Below are 26,217 nucleotides of genomic sequence, written 5' to 3'. Positions count from 1 at the left end.
GGACCCCGCGGACCCGAGCGGCGGCGGCGGCGGCGGCGGCGGGAGCCCCGGCTGCCGAGGCGGGCGGAGGGAGGCGGCGGCTCGCGGAGACGCAGAGCGGCAGCGGCAGCATGTCGGCCGGCGGAGCGCCAGTCCCGCCGCCCCCGAACCCCGCCGTGTCCTTCCCGGCGCCCCGGATCACTCTGCCCGCCGGTCCGGACATCCTGCGGACCTACTCGGGTGCCTTCGTCTGCCTGGAGATTGTAAGTGGGGCAGCCTCGGTGACGGTCGCGCCGGGGGGAGCAAGGAAGGGTAGCGGCATCCTTGCTCCCGGGGCTGTCTCCCTGTGCGCGCGCTCCAGCTCCCTTCCCCCACGACCTGGCCTTTACCTGCGCCCCTCCTGGGGTTCTGCCCTCTCCCTGCCTGGAGCGGCCCGAACCTGGGCCCACTCGCCTGGCACCTGTTACGCTGGCACCTGCTCCCCCGCTGGCGACAGAAATCGCCCCGAGAGAGCGAGCAGCCTGCCCGGCGGGGCCCCGGATTGGGGACTTTCAGAGGGGAAGGGTGTTTTGGGCTCGGGGCACTGCTGGAGACCCCCGGCGGCTTGGCCGGGGGGCCGCGCTTGGCTAGAGCTAGAGCAGGCGCTCTGGGCCTCGCCTGTTGCTAACCTGCCATTTTGTTGGGTGGTGCAAAGGTGTAGCCAGCCGGCGACTGAGTGACCTGGAATCTGCCACGATGTGAAAAGCCGAGGCGGGAGGTACCAGGAAGAGAAGGCCGGCTTAAGACCTGGGCTCCCCGCGCCCCCCCACGCCCCTTGCCATTATTAGTGCCCTTTGGATTGGGGAGAGGAGCAGGGTTTAGGAGGCAGGGCAGGGAAAAAGGTCAAGTATGAACCGTGCCCTTGGCAGTTTCTAATGCAGTGGGTGAGAGAGCGGCAGAGGAAACGTGGCTGTCAGGTTCCTCGCGGCCCACCTTTGCACCTTCTGGCTTCTAGTGGACCTGTACCCCTCCACACCTTCTCAGCACACTTTCCTGGGTTTAAGTGAAGGTGAGGTCGCCTGGCCTGACTGGCAACCTTATCGGACTAGAGACTTAAACTTTTTAAAGGCAATTTTATGGAGTTGGAGGCTTTTGGAACTCATCGTGGACCAGGGGAAATGTGCAAACATAAATTGGGCAACTCACGGTTGCATCATCGCCTGAGAAAGGCAAATCCAGAGCGCAGGGCTCTGCCCTTCCTAGAGGCTGATGTTGTTTGGTGGGTCAGGAGTTTTCATCTCCCTTCCCTCACCTGTTCCTTTGAGTTTGCATAACCTGGATTTGGTCGCTTCAGTTTCACTTTTGTGCTCCTGGGGCTCCAACGCCTTGTGAGCGTTGGTTTTCTGCCCTATTAGGCTAAGGTGGCTAAGGCGTGCTAAGTTAAGTTTAGCTCCGATTTGAATCTGAAAAAGGAGACAAGGGAGTTACAGGCTACGCCATCAGTAATCAGATCGTGATGGCGAGGCTGGAAGAGGCTGGTTTGAGTCTGAGCCCAGTTCAGAAGCATCTGAGTACTTGGGATGAGGCACAGGCATCCATGTGAGAAGAGTAGGGAGAGGATGGCACTGGGCCCGGGCTCTGCTGGGTGTGGGGGAGATGCGCTCGGAACAGTAGGATCTGGGGAGAAAGCTTGTGTAAGTTCTGGGCCGCTTCAGTGCCATGTTTCTCAAACTCCAGTTGTTTGCATACCTCTTTTACAAGTTTTTGCCAAATCCGCATTCCACCTGTTCTAGAATTTACAGAATGTTCACTTCAATTCCCTTCCTAAACTTTAGCACCTACTTTAAGCCTCATCCTAAACAATAATACACATGAGTCGTCAACTTTGATATACTGGGGGTGTTTTTCTAATATTTACTCAAAGATATATTTACACATGTATGTATATATGTAAGGATAGGTAAGGGTACCTGTATGTATATATGGGACATATATACAGAGACGGCTTCTCTGTGTGCCGTCGAATCAAATCCTGTCTCAAGGATCATCTATGGTCTTATCACACTTTTAGAAATGTTGCCTAATTCTGATAGGAAAAAGCGGAAGTGATTTATTCCATTGTGTTTCCTCTTTCCTGCCCCCGTATTTCTTTATGGGGCCAAGTAGTTAGTTCTCAACTCTGCTGTACTTAATTACTTGGGAAGCTTTTAAAAATATGGTGACTGGCCCAGACTAATTAAATTGGAATCTCTGGGGTTGGGGGGGGGGCGGTTGCCCAGAGTCAGCCAGGTTCTTCTAAAAGCTCCCTAGAGATTCTGGGGTATAGTCATGGCTGGGAACCGCCAAGAGCGGTCTTTATCAGCGGTCTTTATCAGGGCCATGGATAAGACAGCTCTCATGCAAATATGAATTTTCTCCCTGTACAAGAGCTTCTACCCCTCCCCATTCTAGCAGGGACCCAGGCTCCCAGAAATAGCCAGACTTTCCTCTTACCTCCTTATGTCTGGCTTCTTACAGAAGAAACAAGTCTCGGACCCTTACCTACATAGAATAGCATCACTTCCAAAAGCTTTGTCAGTTTACTTTTCCCTTATTATGGCCAAACATATGTGATGGTTAAAATCTAGGTCTCCCTTGCCTCTTTTACTTGAATATCATCCTCCCTCCTCCCCAACCTACCCCCGCAAAAGTAAAATAACCAAAATCATCCAATGAAACTGGTGACCTCAGAGAAACACAGACCTCATTGTGAGCCAAACTAGAGCTCCTTCTTGGCCCTTCCCCTTCCACACTGCTTAGAGATATTGGGTTATACGCCCTAAGAGAGCAGAGATCAAACTTGCTCAGAAAATTCAGTCTCACAGATGGTGGGCCTAATTACCGTGGAGAGCACTGAGTAATGCGTAGAATTGTTGAGTCTCTATGTCGTACGCCTGAAACTAATATACCATTATATGTCAACTATACTTCAGTGTAAATTCTTTCAAATTTTACATGAAGAATTCAATCTCAATCCCCCTTATTATACCCATTCATAATCTCTCAAGTATAAGCCATTTGTTGAGAGGTCATTCAAAAGATGCAAACAGCGCCCCCCCTGGCAGCACCAGGTAAGGCCATTTATAACACTGGCTCTGTAGGTAGAGAACGTTGCAACCACACACAGCCCGGGCATGCTTTTTGGGGATAGGTGTGTCCCATGGATGTGTCCCATAGATGGATCGTCAGCCCCTCAGTTTGTGCACTGAGCTACGCTTGCCACGAAGAGCTTAATGCTAAGTTATTTTTGCAATGAGGGAAAATATCACCGTCAAAGTTTCATTTTCAAATTCTCTCATGTTTTCCTGAATTAATGTTTTCTAAGCCATTTGTCAGGTATGAATTGAATACCTACTGTGTGCAAGGCACTCTTCCAGGAAAAAAAGACTCTTAGACCCTTCTTCACCTGGAAGAGCATACAACCTAGTTGAGATGGTATGTGTAAACATAACTACCATTCAAGGAAGATGAAAGTATGGAGAGTGAGCTGGAGCTAAAGTGTTTTCCAGGCAGGTCTGTTCATAAGAAAATGGCACTGGAGCAGCTGGACTATTGGGTTGAATAAGATACTTCAGGTCCCTATCCTCAACTTGCCTTGTATAATGCACAAAAAAAGATTAGATGTAACAGTATTAAACATGGAAAGGAATAAAGATCAATATATTGAATTCAGTGTGTTTCATGGTTTTGGTGTTTGAGAAATGGCCCATGTTCCCCAAGATATTCATTAGCATTTTTCTTTATGGGAGATATTCTAGGACTCTTATTCACATGCTTCAACCTTCAGTGTTGCGGATGTCTGAGTAATTTTCAGTTATTCAAGAAATAATTAAGAATCTGCTGTACATCAGGCCTTATTCTATGCCCTGGAAATAGGATAGCTCCTACCCTTAAGTGATTCCTGTATACCGAAGTATAAAGTCAAGAAAGAATTACAGTGCTGTGTTTGAAGTGGTAAAATTAGTTCCTGAAAAGTACTATTGAAAAACAGGGTAGGGGGCACCTGGGTGGCTCAGTCCATTAAGCATCTGGCTTTAGTTCATGTCATGATCTCTGGGTCCTGGGATTTAGCCCAGCTTTGGGCTCTCCACTCAGCAGGGACTCTGCTTCTCCCTCTGCCCCTCTCCCCAGTGGTGCTCATTGGCACATGAGCACTTTCTCTCTCCTCAAATAAATAAAATCTTAAAAAAGAAAAAGAAAAACAGGGTACAGCATCTCTGGCCACTGAGGAGTCCAGAACAGACAGCTTGAACAGAATGGTGACGTTTGAGTTTAGTCTTAAATGATGAATAGATGAATTCAATAGACAGAAAAAGTGGGGAAGAAAATTCCAGGTAGAAACGAGGGCATGTGTAAACCCTCGAGATGAGACAGACTGTGGCATGAGGGTTCTAGCAGTTATTAGTTTGTTTTGGTTTTTTATAGAACTTGGGGGAAGGAGGCAGAAGGAGAACAAGCAGGTAGGGCTCAAGTTGTGATGTGCTGGGAAACGATAGGCCAGGGCACAGGATGGGGAGCTGCTGACCGATGGGGGCAAAGGCGACCATACTTGTGTTTTAGAGATCTTTGCGGAATGAGGCTTGGTTATAAAACAGATGGAAGGCAGAGACATCAGCTCCAGGGTTTGTGTCAGTGGTTTGAATGAGGGATAATGACAACTTGACAAATGAAAGAAGTAGAGAAGGGGAGAGACAGATCTGACGTTTGGAAGGTCAACCAAGTACGCAAAGTGTGGCTTGTCCTGAAATGATACTAGACCAGGCTTAAATATAAGATGTAACTCTGAGGAATTATGCCAGGAAAACAAATGTTAATGAGCGGATGATGGGGAGGGTGGGAGGGGCTCTGAGGCAGGCATGTGCCGTCATGCAGAGCAATCTGTGGAAGGGATTTCAGGTTATTTTCAGCCCAGAGCTTTGACACCGGACTAACATATGAATGGTCAGATGTACAGAGTTTCCTTTTCTTGCCCAAAAAACAGATTCGAGTTGCACAGGGACACTGTGCGTTGGCAGTGGTGAAGAGGAGCTCTTCCAGGATAGGTGCCCCTCTCTAAAAGGGTTTTAATTCTATAAGCAAGATTTTCCCTTTACCTCTGGGTTAAAAATCTCCAGCCATGGGTAAAGAGTCCTTAACATTTCATAAGAGAAAATAAACTGATGCCCCTGCCAAAACATTGTTTTCCGCAGTCATTTGCCCCTGACTGGCAGCCCTGTACGGAACATGAAGCATGGCAGCACGGAACACTTGGAATCAGGTTCCTGAATGTCTTGACGTCGAGCTCCAAAGGAAAAGGTCGAGGAGAGGAGATTGGTTTTTCAGAACCCTGTAGAAACATTGTAGCTGGTGATAAGAGCCCTGAACATGACATATTTGAATTGATGTTTCTGAATAGGGAAGACTGTGTAATGACAAAGGGTGGGAACGAGGCTAGTGTACACTGAATCGTGCGCGTGCGGCACCTGACAGATGCTGTTGGGTCAGCAGGACAAACTGGACAGCGTGTGAAAATACTCTAGAGAAACTGGTTGGAGCGGAAAAGGGCAGCTTGGGGGTTGATGTCCCGAGCAACTTTTAAAATGTCATGATTCTTCTCCAGGAATCTGCCGTCTGATCTGAATTTCCTATGTCCTCTTTTATATGAAAGAGTCACATATATGACATTCTTAACTTTTGTATAATAGCTTCCAGAGGAGGGAGGTCAAAAAGAGGGAAAGAGTCAATGATTTGTAAGGTTCCTGCTGATGTCAGGGCAGTGGCCTGCATGGACATTTTTAACCTTGGTGATAAATAGTTACCCACAAACATGAAAAGAGGATTTTTAAAAAAATCAAAGGCAATGGTAAATAAGAATAAAAAGGGGCCAGAACATATTTCTCCGCTATAAGATGTGCTTTCCAGTTTAACATTAGCACCAACTATTTAAGAGACCAAAATGGAAGTTTGGGTTGGATGGAGAGGAAAACAAAACAAAGCAGAACTGTAGTACCAAATTCTTCTAAGGATCCTCAAACACATTTTTATTAAACTTTCAGATGTAAGTCTAAAAAGTAAAACTTCTTTTGCATTAGTCTGTTTTCTACAGAGGCCTCTTCTAGGTCTGTTATTTCTCATTGCTTCCCAGAACTTGCCTTGTTTTCCTTTCTCTGATTTAAAACAAGCACACCGTGCTGGCTGTCCTTACCAGGGCTATTCCAGGACCAGGACCAGTTTGGATGGAAGTCCTCAAGGGGAGAGGGCAGATGGGGATGGATGGAGGGAGCAGGGGGAGGGCGTGTGAGTCACAAGGCAACCACTACCCCGGTCAAGAGTTCCAACAGGAATTGCAGTAGAATGGGTGAACTGAACACCTTTGGGGTCTGAAGAAGATTGAAAATGGGGTGTCAGGAGCTAGACTGGCAAGAGCTAGACTGCCAACTTCCCCATAACTCTCCATCCCCGCCTCCTGAGTTCTCTTACAGGGTGGTGGGTGCTGCCAGTAATAACTTAAAAATTGAGAAGTACGTGTTCTTGCTTCGCGGATCTTCATGCCTCTCTTCAACCACCCACCATGTACCAGGGAGTGAGCTCGGCTCCAGACAGCAGTGTTCTGAGCATCTCAAGCTATACTTCTGTATTTTCTTCTAGAACCATTCATGACACACACTGGTGGGTTTTCATTCATTTTGAAGAGAATGTAGCTGAACCTCTTCTGGACAAAGCATTGTCGTGGGCTCTGAGCATAGAGAGATGTTTGAGGCAATGCTGCTGACTCTGACCTCATAATCCAGTGGGCCAAACAGCCAGATGCGCCTGTGATTTCAAACCAGTAGTTGTAAGTGGCACAGAAGAGACAAGCGATCAGTAACCACGGAAGCACCGAGGGGTGGCATCCAGCCAGGGAAATCTTTCTGGAAGACCTGCTACCAGCGTTTAGTTATCCAGAGAAAATGTAGGCAGCACATGCTAGGCAGAAGCATGGGCCAGTGGGATGGACTCGTTTGCAGGGGATAAGGGATGAGGGGCTGTAGCGCCAGGCTAGGGTAGCTGGAAAAGTTGCAGTGCTGGGAAGAAGGGGGCCTTGGAGAGATAGCAGCCATGTTCTCAGGACAGTTACACTCCACTACAGTCATGCCATGACTGAATTTACACATTTATGGGCTACCTTGGAAGCACATCTGTAAGTAGTACATGTTGACTGAAGTATGTGCCCAGTTTAAAAAGTCTTGGAGGGTGCCTGGGTGGCTCAGTCGGTTAAGCATCTGCCTTTAGCCCCGCATGGAGTTCCCTGCTCACTGGAAGGTCTACTTCTCTGTCTCCCTCCGCTGCTCCCCCCTGTTTGTGTTTACACATCTGCTCTCTCTCTCTCTCTCTCTCTTTCTGTTCTCTCTTCCTCTCAAATGAATCAGTAAACTCTAAAAAAAAAAAAAAAAAAAACTTGGACTACAGATTGTGTATAAAGAGCTAATAGTAGGTAATCTATTCATTAGATGATGGTCTGAATACATCAAACATTCTTTAACCATGTTGTTTCATTTGTGGATACCCAGTAAGCCAGCATTTATTATAATAGGAGAGGTTACCAAGAAGATAGGATATACTGAACTTTGGGAGGGGCACAAATGGCTCTGAGATTCTGATGAAAGTTGTGTCCTCAGAAAAATGCAATTAGCTACCCAATGGATAGGGAATCAACCCTCCCACCTCCAGCAAGCCAGTCCACAGCAGAATGATAGAAAACCCTGCTCTAGAAGGAACACTAACCTTTGAGGGAGGCACAACAGCATAGTGTCAAGAGCGTAGGCTCTGGAAGCCAGTTGCCAAGTTCAAGTCCCATTTCCAACAGTTATTAACTGTGTAACTTAGGGCAAGTTATTAAAGGCTGTCTACTTTGACCTATCTGTAAAATGGGAATAAAATGGTAATCATGTCTCAGAGTTTGTGTGGATTAAATTGATACAAATGAAACCTTTAGAGCAGTTCTTGGGGCATAAGCATTTGATAAATGCTAGCTGATACTTCTCTTACCCTTATCAGCTTCAACCTCTCACTCAAGCTAACTCTATAAACCAGAAGAAGAGACAATTTTTCCCCCTCCAGGTTGCTGTTGGTTCATCACTGCTACAGTGGTGAAATGTTCGATCTATAAATAGCAGGAAAATCGGAAAGAAAGGGTTATATGTCATACACAGGAAGCTCTAAATAATGAAGTATTTCTCCTTAGGGGTAGTCTAACCAGTCCTTCGTACCTTCAGATTCATTTACCTTTGCCTGTTCTCATTCCAAACATTGACTAAAAATAGGTCAGAGTAGGCACTGGCGTGTTTACCTAGTTTTAAGTCCAACTTGGAGGGTGCAGTTGGGTGAGATGTGTAGAGGAAAACTTCCACGGCTTGCTTACGGGAAGGCTGCATGGCTGTCCCACCCTGCGGGCTGCAGGAGCCAAGTTACCGTGACGAGCAGATAGTCGGCCACCAAGGAGGGCTGGGGTTTTCGGACTGTGTGGCGTTCGAGTAATGGCAGCCCAGCGCACACTTGAGCATTCAAGGCATCTGCCAGGATCGCCTTAATTGCAGCTCAGAGGGTAAGGGGGGAACCGAGTCCCAGGCGAAGGCGGACACCTACTTCTAGGAAACGTTGGCCTTTGCAACATACCTGGAAGTCCGCTTGTTTTTCTTGGTAGAGCTTGGGGTCCAGAGGCATGAGCCCCAACTTAGTACTTCCCTGAAAGAAATGCCAAATTGGGGTGCATTGGGGGAGTCTGGTATGTAAGTGTCAGACTTTCTAGGGCACTGGAAAGGGATGGAAGGCGGTGATAGACAAGAGGTCAGAATGTGGATTCAGATCTGAGAGGGGAGAACGTGGGCGGACAAAGCATTCTGCCCCTCCCCACAGCGTGTGTACCCAGCCGTTGCTAGGATATTTTACCAGCTGTTCTCCTGCGGATTTTAACCATTTCTGTGCTCAAAAAACAAGGTTCCCTCCAGAGTCGCCTGTACCGAACCGGGATGCAAATGGTTACAGTGAGGCTGGTAAATGCTCTCAGCTTAGTAACGCCCGGCATTGGATGGACAGTGGTCGTGTTATGAAAGGATCAGTTTTTAAAGTTGGAGCCAGCCTGGGAAGCCCATGGAGAAAAGGTAGCTTTTGGCAAAAGGAAATCCTGAAGCGAGGAGGAAAGGACTGTGTCAGAGCCCCGTCACCCCCGCACCGACATGACCGTCTTGCGGTGAGGAAGGCGGGTCTCCCTGGTGGCCTCGCTTCTTGTTCTCCAGCCCATCCCTGTGGCCTCTCCCAAAGCTGCCATGGGGAGCAGGACTTTAGCCTGGATCTCACAGACTCACTGAGCCAGGAATCCAGGGGAGGGAGGGGTTCGGGGTGCTGAAAGAGTGGGAGGGGCACTCATACGCCTTCCTCCCTCCCCTGCCCCACTCCCCTGCAACACACACACCATGAGGAGGCCGATCTGTTCTCTTTTTGTATAAGCTTTCCTTTTCCTTCCCAAGCCTTGGAGGTGTTGCAAGGGCTGTAATTTTGAGTATGACGAGAATGGTTCGTCTCTACCGTTTCACATCAGCATCCGCTGTCCAAGCCCTGTCTACCTCGCAAGCCTGCTTCCAAACCTGCCTCCCCTGCCTCCGGGCTCCCCTGCCCCGCCCTGCCCTCCTGTCCCCCTGCCCCCCCTGCCTCCCCTGTCCCCCTGCCCCCCTGCCTCCCTCACCTCCCCTGCCTCCCTTGACTTCCCTGCCTCCCTCGATTCCCCTACCTCCCTCTCTCAACGCCTCCCACTCTGTTTCTTCTCTCCTTGCCTGGTCTCTCAGAGCACAGTGTGTGGAGCTCTTTTTATAGTATTCACCACAATCTGCTCCTGAATCAGATTTGATGGTGTCTGTTTCTCCCTAATCTAGAGCTCCTGGAGACAGAACCTCGCTTTTTTTTTTTTCTTTTCTTTTTTTTTTCGTTTTTCCCCGAGTATTCTTCTACAGTGCCTGGTGGGAGATTTGAGACCAATAGTTTGAGGTCCAGTTGGGGCTTATGAAGTGTTTCTTTAATTCCAGGGGATCATATAGCCCTTCCTAAGAGAGTCAAGTTATCATAATCCCTGTATCCTATAATTATACTTTTCTGCCTGTGGAGTCTGCTTGCCTCTGATAAACGTTGCCAGTTTATTACCCGTGTACTCACACCTTGCTTCTCAATAAACGACTCTTTAATAATAGATATTTAATAGCAATGCATATTTCTTAAGTAATATTTAAAGTAGCGTATGTTTTTTATAGTGGGAGAGTAAGAAAAGGTTACCAGGAAGATGATGCTGTGAAAAAAGGGAAAGATTTGAAGATCTTATCACCTTCACGTATTTAATAAACAGTACGATAGAGTAGAGAATCTTTTTACCGGGAACATTATTTCGTTCATAGCTAGTAAAAAAGGTTGTGGCTAAATTTTTTAAATATGCATTCATATTCATGATTTAGACTTACTTCATGAAACTTTCTGGGTTGATTGTTAATTTTTTTAATTGTTTTTTTAAATTTGAAATTAGGACTTCAGATATACCAACAACCACAATTATAAATTGATTAGATTGGTGCTGCCATTATCATACTCAAGTGATAACATATTATGCTTTCGAAAATCTTTTTCAAGGTGGTAACGGCTTATACGACTGGGCCTTCGTTTAGAAACTTGAATTAGTAAAACTTGTGATTTTAACTTTTAGCGATTTGTGCAATTTGGGTATTATCTCTATACTTAAGAAGCAAGATACACATGATTATTGGTTTTTCTTTTTTTTAAGATTTTATTTATTTATTTGACAGAGAGATCACAAGTAGGCAGAGAGAGAGGGGGGAAGCAGGCTCCCCACTGAGCAGAGAGCCTGATGCGGGGCTCAATCCCAGAACCCTGGGATCATGACCCAAGCCGAAGGCAGAGGCTTTAACCCACTGAGCCACCCGGGCGCCCCTTGATCATTGGTTTTTAATATGAGTATGTAGAGTTCCAGCTGTTCTTGGAAATTTGGAGCTTATTTTTGAAAAAAATATTGGAGAGCCTTCTGCATGCCACAGGGACATGTTTCTATGATATGATCGTGTGTGTGTGTGTGTGTGTGTGTGTGTGTGTGTGGAAGGGGTGGGGAGGGCCTGGGCTGGATTCCCACCGGCCAGCTGAAGGTGGCTTCAGCACGGATGCACAGCCTAGGTTTTTGGACCGCTGCCTCTAGCGTAGTGCCTGGCTACTAGGAAGGCATCGTTGTGTCAGCGGGGAAATGGCTTAGCGCGCAGAGGCCTAGAAGGCAGCCGGATGCCAGGAGGGTCTCCTCGTGCAGCTGGCCTGGAAGCCGGGCGATCCACTTGGTGGTTCTCATCCGTGTAACATACCCATGTAGGGAGCTTGCCCAGGGCACCTGGGCGGGATGGAACTTGGGAAGGCCTTCTGAGATGATGTGCTCTTCAAGATGGGCTCTGAATGGTCGTTTCTCAGATACACGTGGGCAGGGAATGACATTCTGGGCCAGCATATGTCAGGCCGCTCGGATGTGAAAGCACTTTGTCTTTGGACCGTGGATTTTTTTTTTCTTTAATGTGAAATGTGAGGGACTTCGTGGGAAGGGACAAAGGCTGAGAAAGACAGGTTAGAGCAAGAGGGACCTGGAATCCCATGCAAAGGGTGTGTAGCCTCTGTGGCTTTACTGGTAGGTTAGAGGAGACCGTGGTGGTTAGTGTCATAAAACTGACCGTCTCTGTGCCGTCATCGCTTCTCCTCCTGTGATCTCTCCTTCACTCCTTGTTGCCCAAGCTAGGAATCTGAGTTTCTTCCTTATCTGTTCTTTTGCTGCCATGTCCCCTATCTGATCAGTCACCACCTGCCACCACTTCTCAGTTTCTGTCTATTCATTTCGCTCCCCTCTGTGCTCCTTGCCCGGGTCTGGGCTGTGCTCTGTGGCCGTAACGGTCTCCTCTGTGGTCCCTCAGTCCCGCATTCATTCTGTATTCAGAGAGAAGCTTCTGAATACAGACTGGGTCAGGCTAGTTCCTGCTCAGGCATTCTGTGGCCTCCCGTTGCCCAGGGGAGAAGCTCACCTCCTTGAGGGGACCTGCCCGACCCTTCAGCTCAGCCTCCCACGTTCTCCTCCGGCGTGCTCCACGTGCTACCTCCTGTCCCTGTCATGCTGAGCCCTGCCCCTCAGCTCTGCCAGATCCTCTCAGGGCTGGCCTCCTGCCCCGGGACAGCTTTCTCCTCCTGCCACTACACGCCCTAGCTTTGTCCCTTGGTTTGTTGCTTTCTGGGTGTGTTTCCTGAGTTTCCAGCTCTGGGTGTTTAGTGCCCTCCATCTGGGAACCTGCAGTGCCCACTGTTTACCCAATTGTGACGTGTGAAGCAGCATTTTACTCACTTGTTTGATTGTCTCTTTCCTGAGGTGCCTGGGTGGCTAGGTTGGTTAAGTGTCTGACTCTTGATTTCTACTCAGGTCATGATCTCAGGGTCATGACATCGAGCCCTGAGTCAGGCTCTGCGCTCAGTGTGGAGTCTGCTTGAGATTCTCTCTCTCTCTCTCTCTCTCTCTGACCCTTCCCCCACTTGCTCTCTCCAAATAAATAAGTAAACAAATAAATAAATATTTTTAAAAAATAAAATAAAATAGTCTCTTTCCTGTAAGAGATGGTGAATTCTGTGATGGCAGAAACCAAGCGTAGCGTGTAGACCATCTTATTCCCAGCATCTGGAGCAGTGCCTGACAGGCACTTCGTGTTTACTGAATGTCAGGTCTGTGAATATCCAAGGTACCTGTTCCCATGGCCAGCATGCAGAGGAGTGTCAATAAATTCGGCAGGTTGTGCTTATTACCCTGCACAGCAGTGGCGGCTCTTACCCTACAGGTAGGCAGTAATCTCGTGTGTACAAATAGAGCATGATAAGGGCAGGCACATGGCCATCAGAAGTGACAGGTTAGAAAGTTACGGCTGATCTTGGCTGATAAACTCTCCGAGAAGCGGTGAGCGCAGAAGCCAGTGGTTTGAAGAGTCAGAGGTCACGGATCGGAGGTGGGGACCAAGCACAGATGAAGTTTGAGAAATGGTTGACCAGAGAGGAAATTAGTAGAGAGGCAGCAGTGTCAAACGGAAATACTTTTAGGTAATGAAAGGATTCTGTGTCTGTTCATGGGCTGAGGATGAGAATCGGACACGAAGGCAGGTGCGGAGATGGGTGTGGCCCTGGGTCTGACCTGTCAGCTGAAGCCCTTGCCTTGCCCCGGAGGGAAGCTGGTGTTGGGCACGTGCAAGGACAGAGGAAAGGCGGTGGGTGGGGTTGCGGGACTGTGTGCAGCGGGCTGGGGAGAAACCAAGGGTGAGTGGCAGGGGAAGGAGCATGTTCAGGTCTGTTGCCCACACCCGTGACGTCTTTTTTCCTTCCCGTAGCTGTTCGGGGGCCTCGTCTGGATCTTGGTTGCCTCCTCCAACGTTCCTCTACCTCTGCTGCAAGGATGGGTCATGTTCGTGTCCGTGACGGCTTTTCTCTTTTCCCTCCTCTTCCTGGGCCTGTTCCTGTCTGGCATGGTGACTCAGATTGATGCCAACTGGAACTTCCTGGTAAGGATTTTTAAGTCTATTTCAGGAAAATGCGAGAAATGTATAAATACCCTATTCTGTCCTGAAGTGCCTGTTCCCCTGTTCTCTCTGTTACCTCCAGTGAGAGAGGAAAGGTCCGCCCCCCGGGTCTGCTGTGCGGCCGTGTGGCTGCCTTCCCGGGGAAGCAGGCTCCCAGTTGGTGAGAATTCTGTCGATAGAGCCGAGCAACCTTTCTGTTACTCCGCCATGACTTAGATGACCTTTACTCAAAGACTCTTTTATTTCCTGCAACAGATGACTTGCTTTGCAGTTATTGAACTATCAAGGAGGTGCCTTTGGGAGATGGACGCTATGACATAGATCTTGAAATTTTCCATCAATTTCTGCTTCAGATATTAAATAATACATTCTTTTCAGAAAACCGGTAGCTATATACTCTCTACTGTAAATACTTAGAAAAGGGGATCATTTATTTTTAATTCCTGTCCTAAACTAGTAAGAATTGTTAATTTTAAGAAATGAATTTATAATCAACCTAATTTTTAAAATTATGATGGCCACTAAATTGGATCAACTTGCTTTCGCTTTTCCCGTGTAATAGAGGGGGCCTCCTTCATTCTGAGGCTTATTCCCTCTCTGAGACTGTTCCAGAATGGCCAGTGGAGCTTGAATTCTGGTCTGCGGCAGATAGCGCCTGAAGAAGTTTGTGAGGAGTTCAGGGAAGAACCTCTGTTCCATTTCAGTCAGTTGCTGATTAGGAATTTAAATCAGGTCTTAGTCAGGATGGTATTGTTCTTTTCAGGGACGGTAACATTGTATCTACCAGCTTTAGGAGGGATGTTAGGCATATTAAAGAATGTTCCAGAGCGTAAGGAGAGCCATCATCACCCTGGATGTTACCAGCAGTGAAGCCTAGTGGTGTGGTTGCCCGAGAAGCCAGCCTGGGCTCAGTAGGTTAACTGCAAAGTTAAGGAGGGAGCGTGGGGCAAGGGTTACAATCTTGACGGGATCTGAAAGGAGGTCTGGTGTGTTTAGTAACTGTGTAGTCTTGGCCAAAGTATGGAACCTCTGTGACTTCTGATTTCTTCATCTGTAGAATGGTAATAATAGTACCTATCTGGAATTAATGTATTCGAAAGTACTCATCGGCTTTGCATGTGATTTGTGATGTACGATCCGTAATCATCCTAATTCCTTAAATATGTCAAGGCTTGCAGCTTGGCACTCTGAAAGTCCTTCTTTTGAATCACTAAATTGTACACTTTAAACTAATCTTACACTGTATGTTAGCTAACTGGAATTTAAATAAAAACTTAAGGAAAAATTATTCCCAATACACACACACAATACATTCCCACCCCCACCCCCACCCACACACAGGTGTTTCATAAGTTGCTGATGCAGTGTGTTCCTATGTTTTTGCCTTGCTTTCTCATTAATGATGAGAAAATATTTCTAATAATTTGTCAAGTGATGAAGATCAGAAATCTCTATTTAAGTTACAGATAGATTGCTTAACCTCCTCTTTCAGAATGCTTGGCTTTCCCATATTTATGAATGAATGAATCACTTCGTACCCGATGTTGGTAAGCCCCACCAGGCTCTTTAAGTATTAAGCTCCAAAAATGGTATTTGGCCAGCAGGAACCAGTATAGCCTGAAGTACTAGTTAATACACAGTCATTGCTTCAACCTGCTACCTCTTTCCAAGTGCTGTGCTCCCTGCCACCCTGTCCTGTCCTGTCCTCTGGGACCTTCCTGGACCTCCTGGTAGCCCAGACACTAAAGGGTTACCACCTGGGAAGGTAGTGAGTCTCCAGTCCTGCCCTGCCCAGCCTTCCTTCTAATAGTTGATGCACACACTGTACCAATGCGTACCTATTTCCCAACATCCTGCCTGGTTTTGTTAGACATATGTTCAAACCATCTTTTCTCCTTTCATTTATATTGAGTCTAATTTTTGGTATTGAGTACATCATTAATATCCTTATAAATTCATTAGGTTTCCTAAATATGTGGTTCCCCCCATCTGTAACATTATGTTTGTTGTTCAGACAATAAAATGTAAGAGTGTGTGCTGTTTTTTCTTTCTTTCTTTTTTTTTTTAATTAAACCACTTAATGAAAGTGGCAACTGAAATTGGAAAGACCCTACCACTGTGCTGCAGAGGTCACCTGCAGAGCTGAACCCATGGTTTTTTAGCCGGGGCCGTCCACTCTTACTGAGGGAGGAAACAGTAGACCCACGCAGCACTTGGCACAGTGGCGTTCTCTGCACGGCCTTGTCATGGTGGCCACACTTTCCAAGAGCCAACTCATCATGCCTTTACGGAGCTGACTTAAACGCTGGCCATATTTAGAACAGGCTCCTTTTTTTCTCTCTCTCCTCTTGTGATTTTTCACATAATCAGTCGTTTCTGACCACAGGGTTGCTTTTAGTAGGTTTTGTAATGTATCGTGTATTCTCTCTGCCAGAAAAACTTCTGAGCCATGCATATCATGGAATCGTCACCAGATGGTAACCGTTTTTAATTGCTGCGTTCTGGAATTGTTAGACTTTAACTGCTCAAAAAATAATTGTTTCCATTTGTGATAACAGTTTAATGTTACCTGTGTACAGCACATGAAGGAAACAGGAATGCATTTTGTTGAAGAATTTATTTTCTAAAAGTATTTGTTGTGGGATATTAATTAAAATATTCATGGTTTCTCGCTTTTTGTGGAGCATGAGGTTGGATTAACATTGGTGGTGGTAGATATCTTCAGAATTTTTCCCCCAGCTTGATGAAATAAAAATACGGTATGTAATATATGTAATAACAAATATTAAATGCTAGAAACTTGCCCTTTTCTAATTTGAGGAAAGAAGCAAGTTTTGATTTTTGAGATTATTTTTCTGTTGTTTTTTTGGTTTTTTGTTTGTTTTGTAGAGAGGAAATAGCATTTTGCCTAACTTTAAAATAAGAGATCCCATACTTATTTTCCATTTTTGGAGAGGTGGTGTATAAAGGAAAGACATATTTTAGAAAAATAAGAGCTACAAAAAAAAAAAGTCCCATGCAATTCAACGTGCTGCACTCTATTTCCCCAGAGTAGGTGGCATACGTTTGCCTGTTGTTGACATCACTTACTGCTGTGAATGTCCCGAACTGTATTTCCTGTTCCGACATTCATTTACTTACTTGATCTTTATGACAGTTCCTTATGGGAGACTATTACTGTTCTCATTTTTACGGTTGAGGAAGATAAGCTCAGCGTGGCTCTTGTCCCTTTTTCATGCTGCCGTTGTGGAAACCAGGATTCCCCTATTTACAATGTAGCTTTCTTTAAAACTAGTTAGTAAAAATTTGACTTGAGGAGCAAAACAGGGGCTAAAGATAAGAATATGGAGAAGAAAGAAATAAAAATCATGCTCTGCTTAAGGTTGTTTACCTGAGCAAAAGGGAAGACAAGCTTGCCACAGTCTGGGCTGTGTGACTATCGGGAAGCTTGGCAGAAGACAGAAGAGGAGGAGAATACAAAGGAGACTCGGAAAGGGGCTGGGGCCATCTGCTCACGGGGAGGTGCCAAGAACTCAGGACAGGTGGTTCACAAAGGGTGGTCCCCGGCCAGCGACAGCAGTAGCACCTGGCACCTTGTTGGGTGAGCAGATTCTCAGGTCCCACAGACATCCCAAATCAGAAACTCAGGAGTTGGGACACAGCAGTCTGTGCTGTAACAAGCTTTTCAGATGACTCTGAGGCCTGCTTACCTTCAAGAACCATCGGTTTTATATAAACGATCTACATTGTCCAAAACAGTGAGCAAAAATCTGTGGAAGATCTTCTTGCATACGTTCCACACATAGCAGGAATCCGAATCAGACGCCCGGAAGGCCAGATAGAAATGTGGGTGTGGCTCTCCCCGGGGTGGCGGGGGGACCTTGACGGAGCTCCTGATACATACCGAGTCCTAGGGTAGGCCCTAGAAATACAGTGGTGAATGAGATAGGCCTGTAGTGGCTCTCAGAGTTTGCTGTAGCAGATAGTGTCAGTAAAGAAGTAATAACACAGGGGCACCTGGGTGGCTCAGGTCATGATCTTAGGGTCCTGGGATCGAGCCTTGTATGGGGCTCCCTGCTCAGCAGGGAGTCTGCTTCTCCCTCTCCCTCTCCCTTTGCCCCTCCCCTCTGTTCATGTTCGTTCTCTCTCTCTCTCTCTCTCTCTCTTTCAAATAAATAAATAAAATCTTTAAAAAACAAAAAGAAATAATTACACAATGGATGCATTAATCACAATGATGTTAGTGGCCAAGCAGGGAGTGTTCAGGATACTAAAGAGCGTATCTGTCATCTCAGGTCCACTGGGAAGCAGACTGTATGATGAATTTAAAAGTGCAAGAGATTTGGGGGCACCTGGATAGCTCAGGCGGTCAAGCATCGGACTCTTGATTTCAGCTCAGGTCAGGATCTCGGGGTCATCAGATCGAGCCCCGAGTTGGACTCCAGGCTAAGCTTGGAGCCTGCATAAATTCTCTCTCTCTCCCCTTCTCCCTCTGTCCATCCCCCCTGCTCCTGCTGTCTCTCTCTAAAACAAACAAACAAACAAAACCACCAAACAAACAAACTCCAAAAACTGCAAGAGACTTTTTTTGAGGGGAAGGAGAAGAGATAGTACCTGCCTGGGGAGGGAAATGGGAAAAAGGGCGATGGGGAGGGAAATTGGATAAAGCAGGAAAGTCCTAGAGTGGGCTGCAGATCAACGGTCTTACCCAAATTAATGAGAAGCTCAGGGGCCCAGGCTTTGCCTTAAGAGTCTTACATTAGGCAAAAGTGGCCGGGCACCAGTGTCCCCACAGTGCCGTCATTAGCCAGGGACTACTGGGAGGGATACAGCAGTACCCTAACCCACCGAAGCCAAAGCCGTCAGCTAACTAGACTCCTCACAAAGCGACTGTGTGCCCTACGTATGGGATTACCAATGCGCAAGGGCCTAGGAGACCATCGGGAGCTGCTTCACAAAGATGTGTAGCCCCCACTGCACATTGCCTGCCTGACTCTGAAGTCCAGGAGCCTGCAGAGTGATTTTTCTGGCCAGGGTTGCCGTGAATTCAGTCCTTCTCCTCCAACACCTTAGGATACCTAGGACCTAGGATGATGTGGGTAGCTGATCTGATCACATCGGCTGATGCTCCGAGAGATGGGAGGGTGGCATGAGGCGAGGCTGGTGAAGAAGGGGAGGGCCTCATCACACTGAGTTGCAGCCATGTCACCAGACTTCTCCCGCCCCTCCTAAGCTCACCCGAGCCACTTCCGAGGGTCCACTTCAGTAATTTAGATGAGCACCTAGTGATCTCAACCATATTTTTCTCCAATCTTAATTACTAATTGAGATTCAGCTCTATTACTTTTAATCCATAAAAGGAGGGACATTTGGACTTTGACCTTCTTCAGTGAACATCTGTTGCATAGCTCTGTGGATCTGAGCGCTTCTGCTATGGAGGAGACACGCGATCAGTCTGTCACACTGTTCTTGAGTCTTTTAAAGGCATTGGTGAGTCAGCTTCTATATTAGAGGTGCTAAGTAGAGTGTATTTTTAGCGCATATCTTTGTAATTCCCACTCCTGGTGAGTTAACTTTTCCTTATTATTCTAGTCAGAGTAAGAACCATTCTCATGGACAGTTGACAGTTTTGTTTGTTGAATGGGCCTTTACAAAGGCAGTGTGTTGTTCTTTCTCTGAAATGTTGCTGTTATCAATGACAGTTTGGTAGCAGAGAGAAAGTGGAATTTGGAACCAGACAGCCCTATGTGGGTTTGAGGTCTTCTTTCAAAAAGGTTATGTTTGAATGGCTTTAGAATAGTCATTCAATTAAAAAAAATCACTTGTTTTTTTTTTTTTTTTTTTTTTTTTTTTTTTAACTGAGCCACCCAGGCATTTCTTTATTTAACTTTATCTTTTTTTTTAATTTTATTTTTTATAAACATATAATATATTTTTATCCCCAGGGGTACAGGTCTGTGAATCACCAGATTTACACACTTCACAGCACTCACCATAGCACATACCCTCCCCAGTGTCCATAATCCCACCCCCCTCCCAACCCCTCTCCCCCCATCAACCCTCAGTTTGTTTTGTGAGATTAAGAGTCACTTAATGGTTTGTCTCCCTCCCAATTCCATCTTGTTTCATTTACTCTTCACCTACCCCCTTAACCCCCCATGTTGCATCTCACTTGTTTTAAAGTGGAATTAATAAGTGGTGATTGTAGGGATGAATGACAATGAATGTAAAGTAGCAGGTATCTGGGAGCTGTTGACAAAAATACACAACAGCGTGTGGACGAACATCGGTTCATGTAAGACGGTGTAAATTCCAGCAAAGTTACGCTTCACGATGCTGCAACACGTGAGATCACATTATGACAAGAGTTTTGTTTGAGAGTCCCTATACTTTTTGTCAAAGTATATGATATATAATTTGCTTTTTTTTTAGAATAGAGGGAGATATGGTATTGAGTTCTATGATGTCATAAGTCTTCTGCATTCTTCAGTATATGGGGTGACAGTCTAATGGATGAAAATAATAATTGCTCAGAAATAAAAGACTTAATTATAAAATGTATGTATGTATATTATTATATAACTCATATACTACAATAACACGACTATTATCCAATAACTATAATAGCAAGGCGTATGAAAGTATGTATTTTATTATAAAATTCAGGACATCGGGTTCGTCAGTACATCGATTACAGCAGGCCAGTTGGTTTTCATTTAGATTCTAATAGCTTGATGTTGTTGAAGCAGCCAAAGTAAGTTGCGAGTATGGCTGAAGATTGTTTGAGGACGTGGGCTCGCCCTCCTGAATCTAAACCTCATGAGTTCAAATAAGGAACAGAAAAATAAAAAAAGTATTACTTTTAATTACAGGTGTCTTTTTTTGGTTTTCTTCCTCTTTCAGGATTTTGCATATCATTTTACAGTGTTCGTCTTCTACTTTGGAGCCTTTCTCCTGGAAGCAGCAGCCACATCCCTGCATGACCTGCGCTGCAACACGACCGTGACGGTGCAGCCGCTCTTGAGCGATAACCAGTATAACATAAACGTAGCAGCCACAGTGAGTGTCCATGAGTCCAGACGACCAGCACCCCCGTCCCCACGGTCACGGTCTCCCAGAAACACCTCATGCAGCCATCGCTTTCTCTAACAGGAGCCATTCGATTCCACATAGACTAGCTATTTATCTGTATAATAACCTCATGAGCAAAGTTCCGCCCTTATCCCCGGTGTTATAGACCCTGATGCAGGTGACTGCCAGCCCATGGTTGCGGCTGGCCTGGCACAACAGAGCCTACTTTGTAGAAAGAATTCATTGTGCTTTTTACTTCCTCTAACTTAGATGTGGTGAGGGAGATGTGTTCTTCAGTGGTCAGTACCTGCTTGTAATTCATTTTAATTCAGTGGGTGCTTATGGGGAGCCTACCATGAAGGAGGAAATTGGTGGGGTTTTGGGGACTGGGATGAACCACGTACAGCTCCTGCCCCTGAGGAGTGTCCAGAGGTCTGAAGGGGGTGAATATTCCCACCATGACAATAGATGACATACAGATGAAATGCATTCCATGGGGAAAGTTTTTGAAATTTTTAGTCCTCCTTAATTCATATACTAAGTGAGTTTGTTGTTTTTTATTGACATGGGTAATTTGAAGAAATACTACGTTATTTCTGTTTTTATAATTTTGAAAGTGTCCGAAATCCAAATTATTCCCTGAAGGTGTTGATATTTAATATGGCTCTGTGGCAAGTTAGTGACCCTAATGTTTCACTATTATACATAGGTAGTCTATATAAACAGCCCAGGACTCCCCCATATAGCCATTAAAATCTATCAGCACTTTTTAAAATGATAGAAATATCCCATATATGCACAATTCAATATGGTGGCTACTAATTAATCCATTAATCCATTCCTTTTAATTCATTACATTTAAATTTAAATAGCCACATGTGGCTGGTGGCTCTCATATCGGACAGCACAGGTCTAGAGTCTGGGTTTTGAAGGGTGGAGGCACGATGATTCTAAGACCTACAGCCATCAGTTTCCCAAGCCTCTGTCCAGCTTTGTCAAAATTTATTCATTGAGTGCCTACAATGAATTAGACAATTTGTGGATTGCAACAGAAAGGAGACCTGGTCCCAACTTTGACAGGTTCATAGTTTAGATCAGTAATTTTTACACTTTCTTTTATGAGAAGTGAAATTGCTTCACCTAATGAAATCTTACTGAAAACCCAATAAGTATATACAGAAGGTGAGAGCACAGCTGCTCTACTTGGAGTGGGAGACAAGGGGCTTGACTGACCCTATCCGTCCTTCTCCTGAAGCTACCTCTGCCCACCTCATCATCTCCGAGGCACTGCCATGGGATCCCTATTATCCAGAGACCACAGTTAGGAAACCACTGGTTTTAACAATGTTGTGAAGTGAAGAAAAGTTCCGGGACTTGGAATTGACTTTTTTCCTCCCAAGCGTCCTTCCTGAGTCATCAGTTCTCGTTGGATTTTCCTTCACTCCTTTCATCCCTTCCTTTTCAGTGGTGTAGGCTGCGCTCTCATTGCTGCTCAGATCCTTGAAGTAGTACTGAATGGGTCTACTTATAGTTGCCTTAAGAGCCCACTTTCATAAGAGTAGTGGGTGCTCAAGTGCTTTGTGGATAGTACATGTCATTAATTTCTCACCGACATTCCTTTGTCCTAAGAGCCCAGTTTTCAGTGTTCTCCATGGCATGATTCTGTTCTGGCCGACCCTCTTCTGTGACTTTGTCCCTCTCTCTGCTTAAGTGAAACTGCCTTGGTAAACCTCAATGTGCTTTTAGTTCTACAGTACCCCCCATCTCATCTATACCCTCCTGCAGAAGTGAATCTTTAACTTCTGAGTTTTAATACTACCTAAATATATGAGCCATGCTTTTGTGAAATGGCATTGAATCCCTTACTTTACTTTTAATTTCAATGCACCTGAGAGAGGAAAATGCATTTTCACTAATAATGCATACTAGAAATGGTCATTCTCATCTAGCAGACAGTGTCTAGATTATAGATGTGTCACAGAGACAACCAGCAGAGCAGGCCGGGGAGAATTGCAGAATGGCGGTTAGAGAATGGCCATGTTCCCCAGGTGAATCCAGTATTCCTTCTCAGAGCTAGAGCTTCCTGGTAAAGGATCCCTGCACTAAATCATGTTTTACCATATTTAATTGCTTTGTCTTAAAGTTTTCTATGGCTCATGAATTCCCAAAGGATGAGGACACTATCTACTCTTTGCCTATCTACACCAGATGTACTGATGTACACATAGTTGGTGCTAAAGAAATCCTTGTCAGATAGGAAGGGCGGTATACATTCAGAGTTGAGTGCAGGTTTCAGAACTATCTCCCATGCCAGTCTGTTGATTCATTTCTGTGGCTTTACTTTGTTTGCTTCTAAGGCATTTTCCACTGTCACAGGAAGGGTTTGATACATCCTCAAGTTCTAAGACTTGTATTTTTCTTGCCATGAAATCACTGTATGAATAGACACCTTGTACTGACTTTTTGAATATCGTGTCGGGGGTTGTAGAAGTATTTAACAAGTGAGTCCAGCACGTGAACAAAGGTTCAACCTAAGGCTATCCACAAATGAGAAAATTATTGGGGGCTGGAATGTTTAAAAGAAGGGTTAATGATGTGCGGGGGTAAAACACAGTAGTACAGATCATCAAAAAGATGACTATAAACTATATTTCGTACGTGTTGAAGTATCTTTAGGTAGGTTGATCAGTGTTCAGATAGTTGTTCTTTAGAATAAGTGTTTTCTTAAAGTCAGTGTTATAAATCTGATGAGCTTTTGTTTCCTTTTTCTTAGATTTTTGCCTTTGTGACAACAGCTTGTTATGGTTGCAGTTTGGGTCTGGCTTTACGAAGATGGCGACCGTAACACTCCTTAGAAACTAACGGTCTGTGCTGGTTTCATTTGTCTATTTTATATGTCTGATCAATTTGGATACCATTTTGTCCAGAGAGAACAACATTCCAAAAGTAATCTGTTTAGTATGTGGAGAGAATCTAAATAACAAGTTTTGGTTCATTTCGTGGATGGAATTTTAATGTTATTATGATGTTAAACAGAGAAATGACCTTTAATTTTACATCTGTCTCTTTTTTAAAGAAAATTTTCCTTTATAGCCATAAAATATACAGATACTGCTCATGAAAAAAGGGTATCTCTTTTGTTTAATTGCTGGGTCACCTAAACCTTAATTTTAATAGGTAACGAAAATTTCCTTAAAAAACAAAAAAACAAAAAGCAAAAACAAACCACATTTTAAATAGCCTTCCCACTGAACTCTGTCTTTTAGCATAAAACAGAGATTGGCACTCTTTTTTCTAAAGGTCCAGATGGTAAATAATTCAGGCTTTGTGGGCCATGCAGTCTCTGTTGCAAAAATTCAACCCTGCTGTTACTTTGTGGAAGCAGCCATAGGCAATAGCAAATGAATGAGTGAGCGTGTGTCCCGATAAAACTTGATTCAGGAAGACAGGAAGCAGGCTGGATTTGGCCTGTGGGCTGCAGGTTATAGTTTGCCGACCTCTGGTGTGACACTTTAGTTATATTTTATGTATTTTACTGAACTGATCCCGAAAGGTATAAAACAAGATAAATCATGTAATATTTAGCCTCATTATGCAATAATCACATTGCCTTTGTATTAATGGTCAAGTACTTACCCTTGAAGTGGTGGATAGTTTTTCAGGCAAATTCAAGCAGAGTCTTGGGTACAGGAAAAAGTAATTTGTGAACTAAATCCTAGTTGCTTAATCAAACTAAGGGTCTCTTAACAACTAAGCAGACCTCTCATCTGGCATCCTTCAAATGAGATCCCCAGAGACCATTCACCACTACTGGAGCTGGTATCTAGCCACTTATGTCTTACTTTGGGTTTATTTATGCTTCAGAATATAGCTGTTTGTCCTGTGCATGAACATACGAATATTTGTGTGTGGATATATGAGGCTTTATCAAATAGAGCTTCCCTGAGGAGTTAACTTTTTACTTCTCATTATTTCACATTACTTTCTCAGTTAAATTTGAATAGAGTATTAAATATAATTTAAAGTTGAAGCTTCTTATGTGTTTTGATAATAGCCCCCCAACATCTTTGTTGTTTTGCATTGGTAACAGATATATGAAATCAGTTGTAAAACAACAGCCATCCTAAAAACTTGTCTCTGGTCAAATTGCACAGAAAATACCTTAATGCATCTGTTAGAGACCCTGGTTGTGGGAAGGTGCCAAAAAATGGCTTGAATGGGAGAACAAGTAAGAGTTCAGTCCCAGATCCCACCACACTGTCCAAGCAGGATACTTATGTCCTGCCCCAGGTGGGTTTCCTCTGGGAAAAGAGGGGTTTGACCATTCAAAACCTTCAGCCCTTTGCCTTTTTTTTGGCTGAGTCATCCCCTAAGAGTGCCATGTCTGAATTGTGCTACTAGATTTCATGGAATGTAGAACAATCCCAAATGAGTCACATGATCAATGCTGAGTGAGCAGATGGTATTTATATAATAATCCCCTAGAAAGAAGAATCTTATCAGAGTTTGGTTCGTGATATACAGACATGTTTCAATATGAAGCAAGAAGAAATCAGTCTAAGACTTTCAACTCATGTCCTATCTTTTCTATAGTGTCTGACTTCCTTGGTTTTTCTAGCTTCATACCACACACTTAAACCTGTATTATGAATTGTATATTACAAAGTTATAAATGTGCCATAAGGATATATAGTTCATTCAAGTTGGAATCGTTTAAAGTTAGTCTGCTAGATTTAGTTGCGAGATTTTATATTTGTTTCCAGAGTATAACAGGTCTATGCTTGGTGGCATTAAATTAAATGATTTCATGAAATGGCTTTAGTGGCACTTTTGTAAATGGATTGCTTCTAGATCATTAAGAACCAAGCCTAAAACTCATCTGACTGTGAATACCTACATTTGTAGATTAATCATGTTCTGGGTTTGTGAATTGAGTGACAAAGCACTTGAACAAAAATTATGACATTTGAGAATTTCTTTATATATGCTGTAGAGATGAGAAAGTGTTGGTTGGTTTTAAAATCTGGTTACTCCATGATGAAAAGAAATTTATTTTATAAGTGTTATGACTCTAATAAAGTATTCATTTGATAATCTCTTTTGGTCATCTATTTTTTATACAATTCACTTTGAAATTCAGTTAAAGGTTTGATGTAAACTTGACTGATTTGGAATTTCTAGACTCACCATATATCAAAGTTCTGCTTTAAACATTTCAAAGATAAGTCTCTCAGGAAATGTCAGTGAGCGTTTTTTCTTTGGTGAAGGTCAAAGAGGTAAGTCTTTGGAAGTAATATTTTAGAGAAAGTTTAAGTTATACTCTATTTTATTTAAAAGCATTTATATAGTGCTTACTATGTGCCAAGCAGTATTCTCAGCATTTTTTCTTTAAGATTTTGTTTATTTATTTGAGGGAGAGAGAGTGAGAGAGAGCATGAGAGGGGAGAAGGTCAAAGGGAGAAGCTGGCACCCCATGGAGCAGGGAGCCCGATATGGGACTCGATCCTGGGACCCTGGGATCATGACTTGAGCTGAAAGGCGGTTGCTTAACCAACTG

At 44.6% G+C, this 26,217-nt stretch overlaps 1 protein-coding gene across 1 annotated transcript; it reads left to right on the top strand.

The window, feature by feature from the left end:
- MAL2 (mal, T cell differentiation protein 2) lies at window positions 1-25,756 on the top strand. Its single transcript, XM_047728044.1, has 4 exons — window positions 1-242; window positions 13,401-13,571; window positions 20,493-20,648; window positions 23,434-25,756. Exons 1-4 carry the CDS (start codon window positions 111-113, stop codon window positions 23,503-23,505), a joined length of 531 nt encoding a protein of 176 aa, XP_047584000.1. The 5' UTR covers window positions 1-110; the 3' UTR covers window positions 23,506-25,756.
- The last annotated feature ends 461 nt before the right edge of the window (window positions 25,757-26,217 follow it).

This window comes from Lutra lutra, chromosome 4, assembly GCF_902655055.1.
Source record: "Lutra lutra chromosome 4, mLutLut1.2, whole genome shotgun sequence".
Lineage (NCBI taxonomy): Eukaryota > Metazoa > Chordata > Mammalia > Carnivora > Mustelidae > Lutra > Lutra lutra.
The sequence above is the reverse complement of the archived record's forward strand: the minus strand, read 5'-3'. Positions and strand labels throughout refer to the sequence as shown.

Bases quoted from the DNA above. Each gene is read 5' to 3' on its own strand.
- MAL2 (XM_047728044.1), top strand. From the start codon at position 111: ATGTCGGCCGGCGGAGCGCCAGTCCCGCCGCCCCCGAACCCCGCCGTG. The intron at 243-13,400 runs GTAAGTGGGGCA...TCCTTCCCGTAG, and splicing joins CCTTCGTCTGCCTGGAGATT to CTGTTCGGGGGCCTCGTCTG. The intron at 13,572-20,492 runs GTAAGGATTTTT...TTCCTCTTTCAG, and splicing joins ATGCCAACTGGAACTTCCTG to GATTTTGCATATCATTTTAC.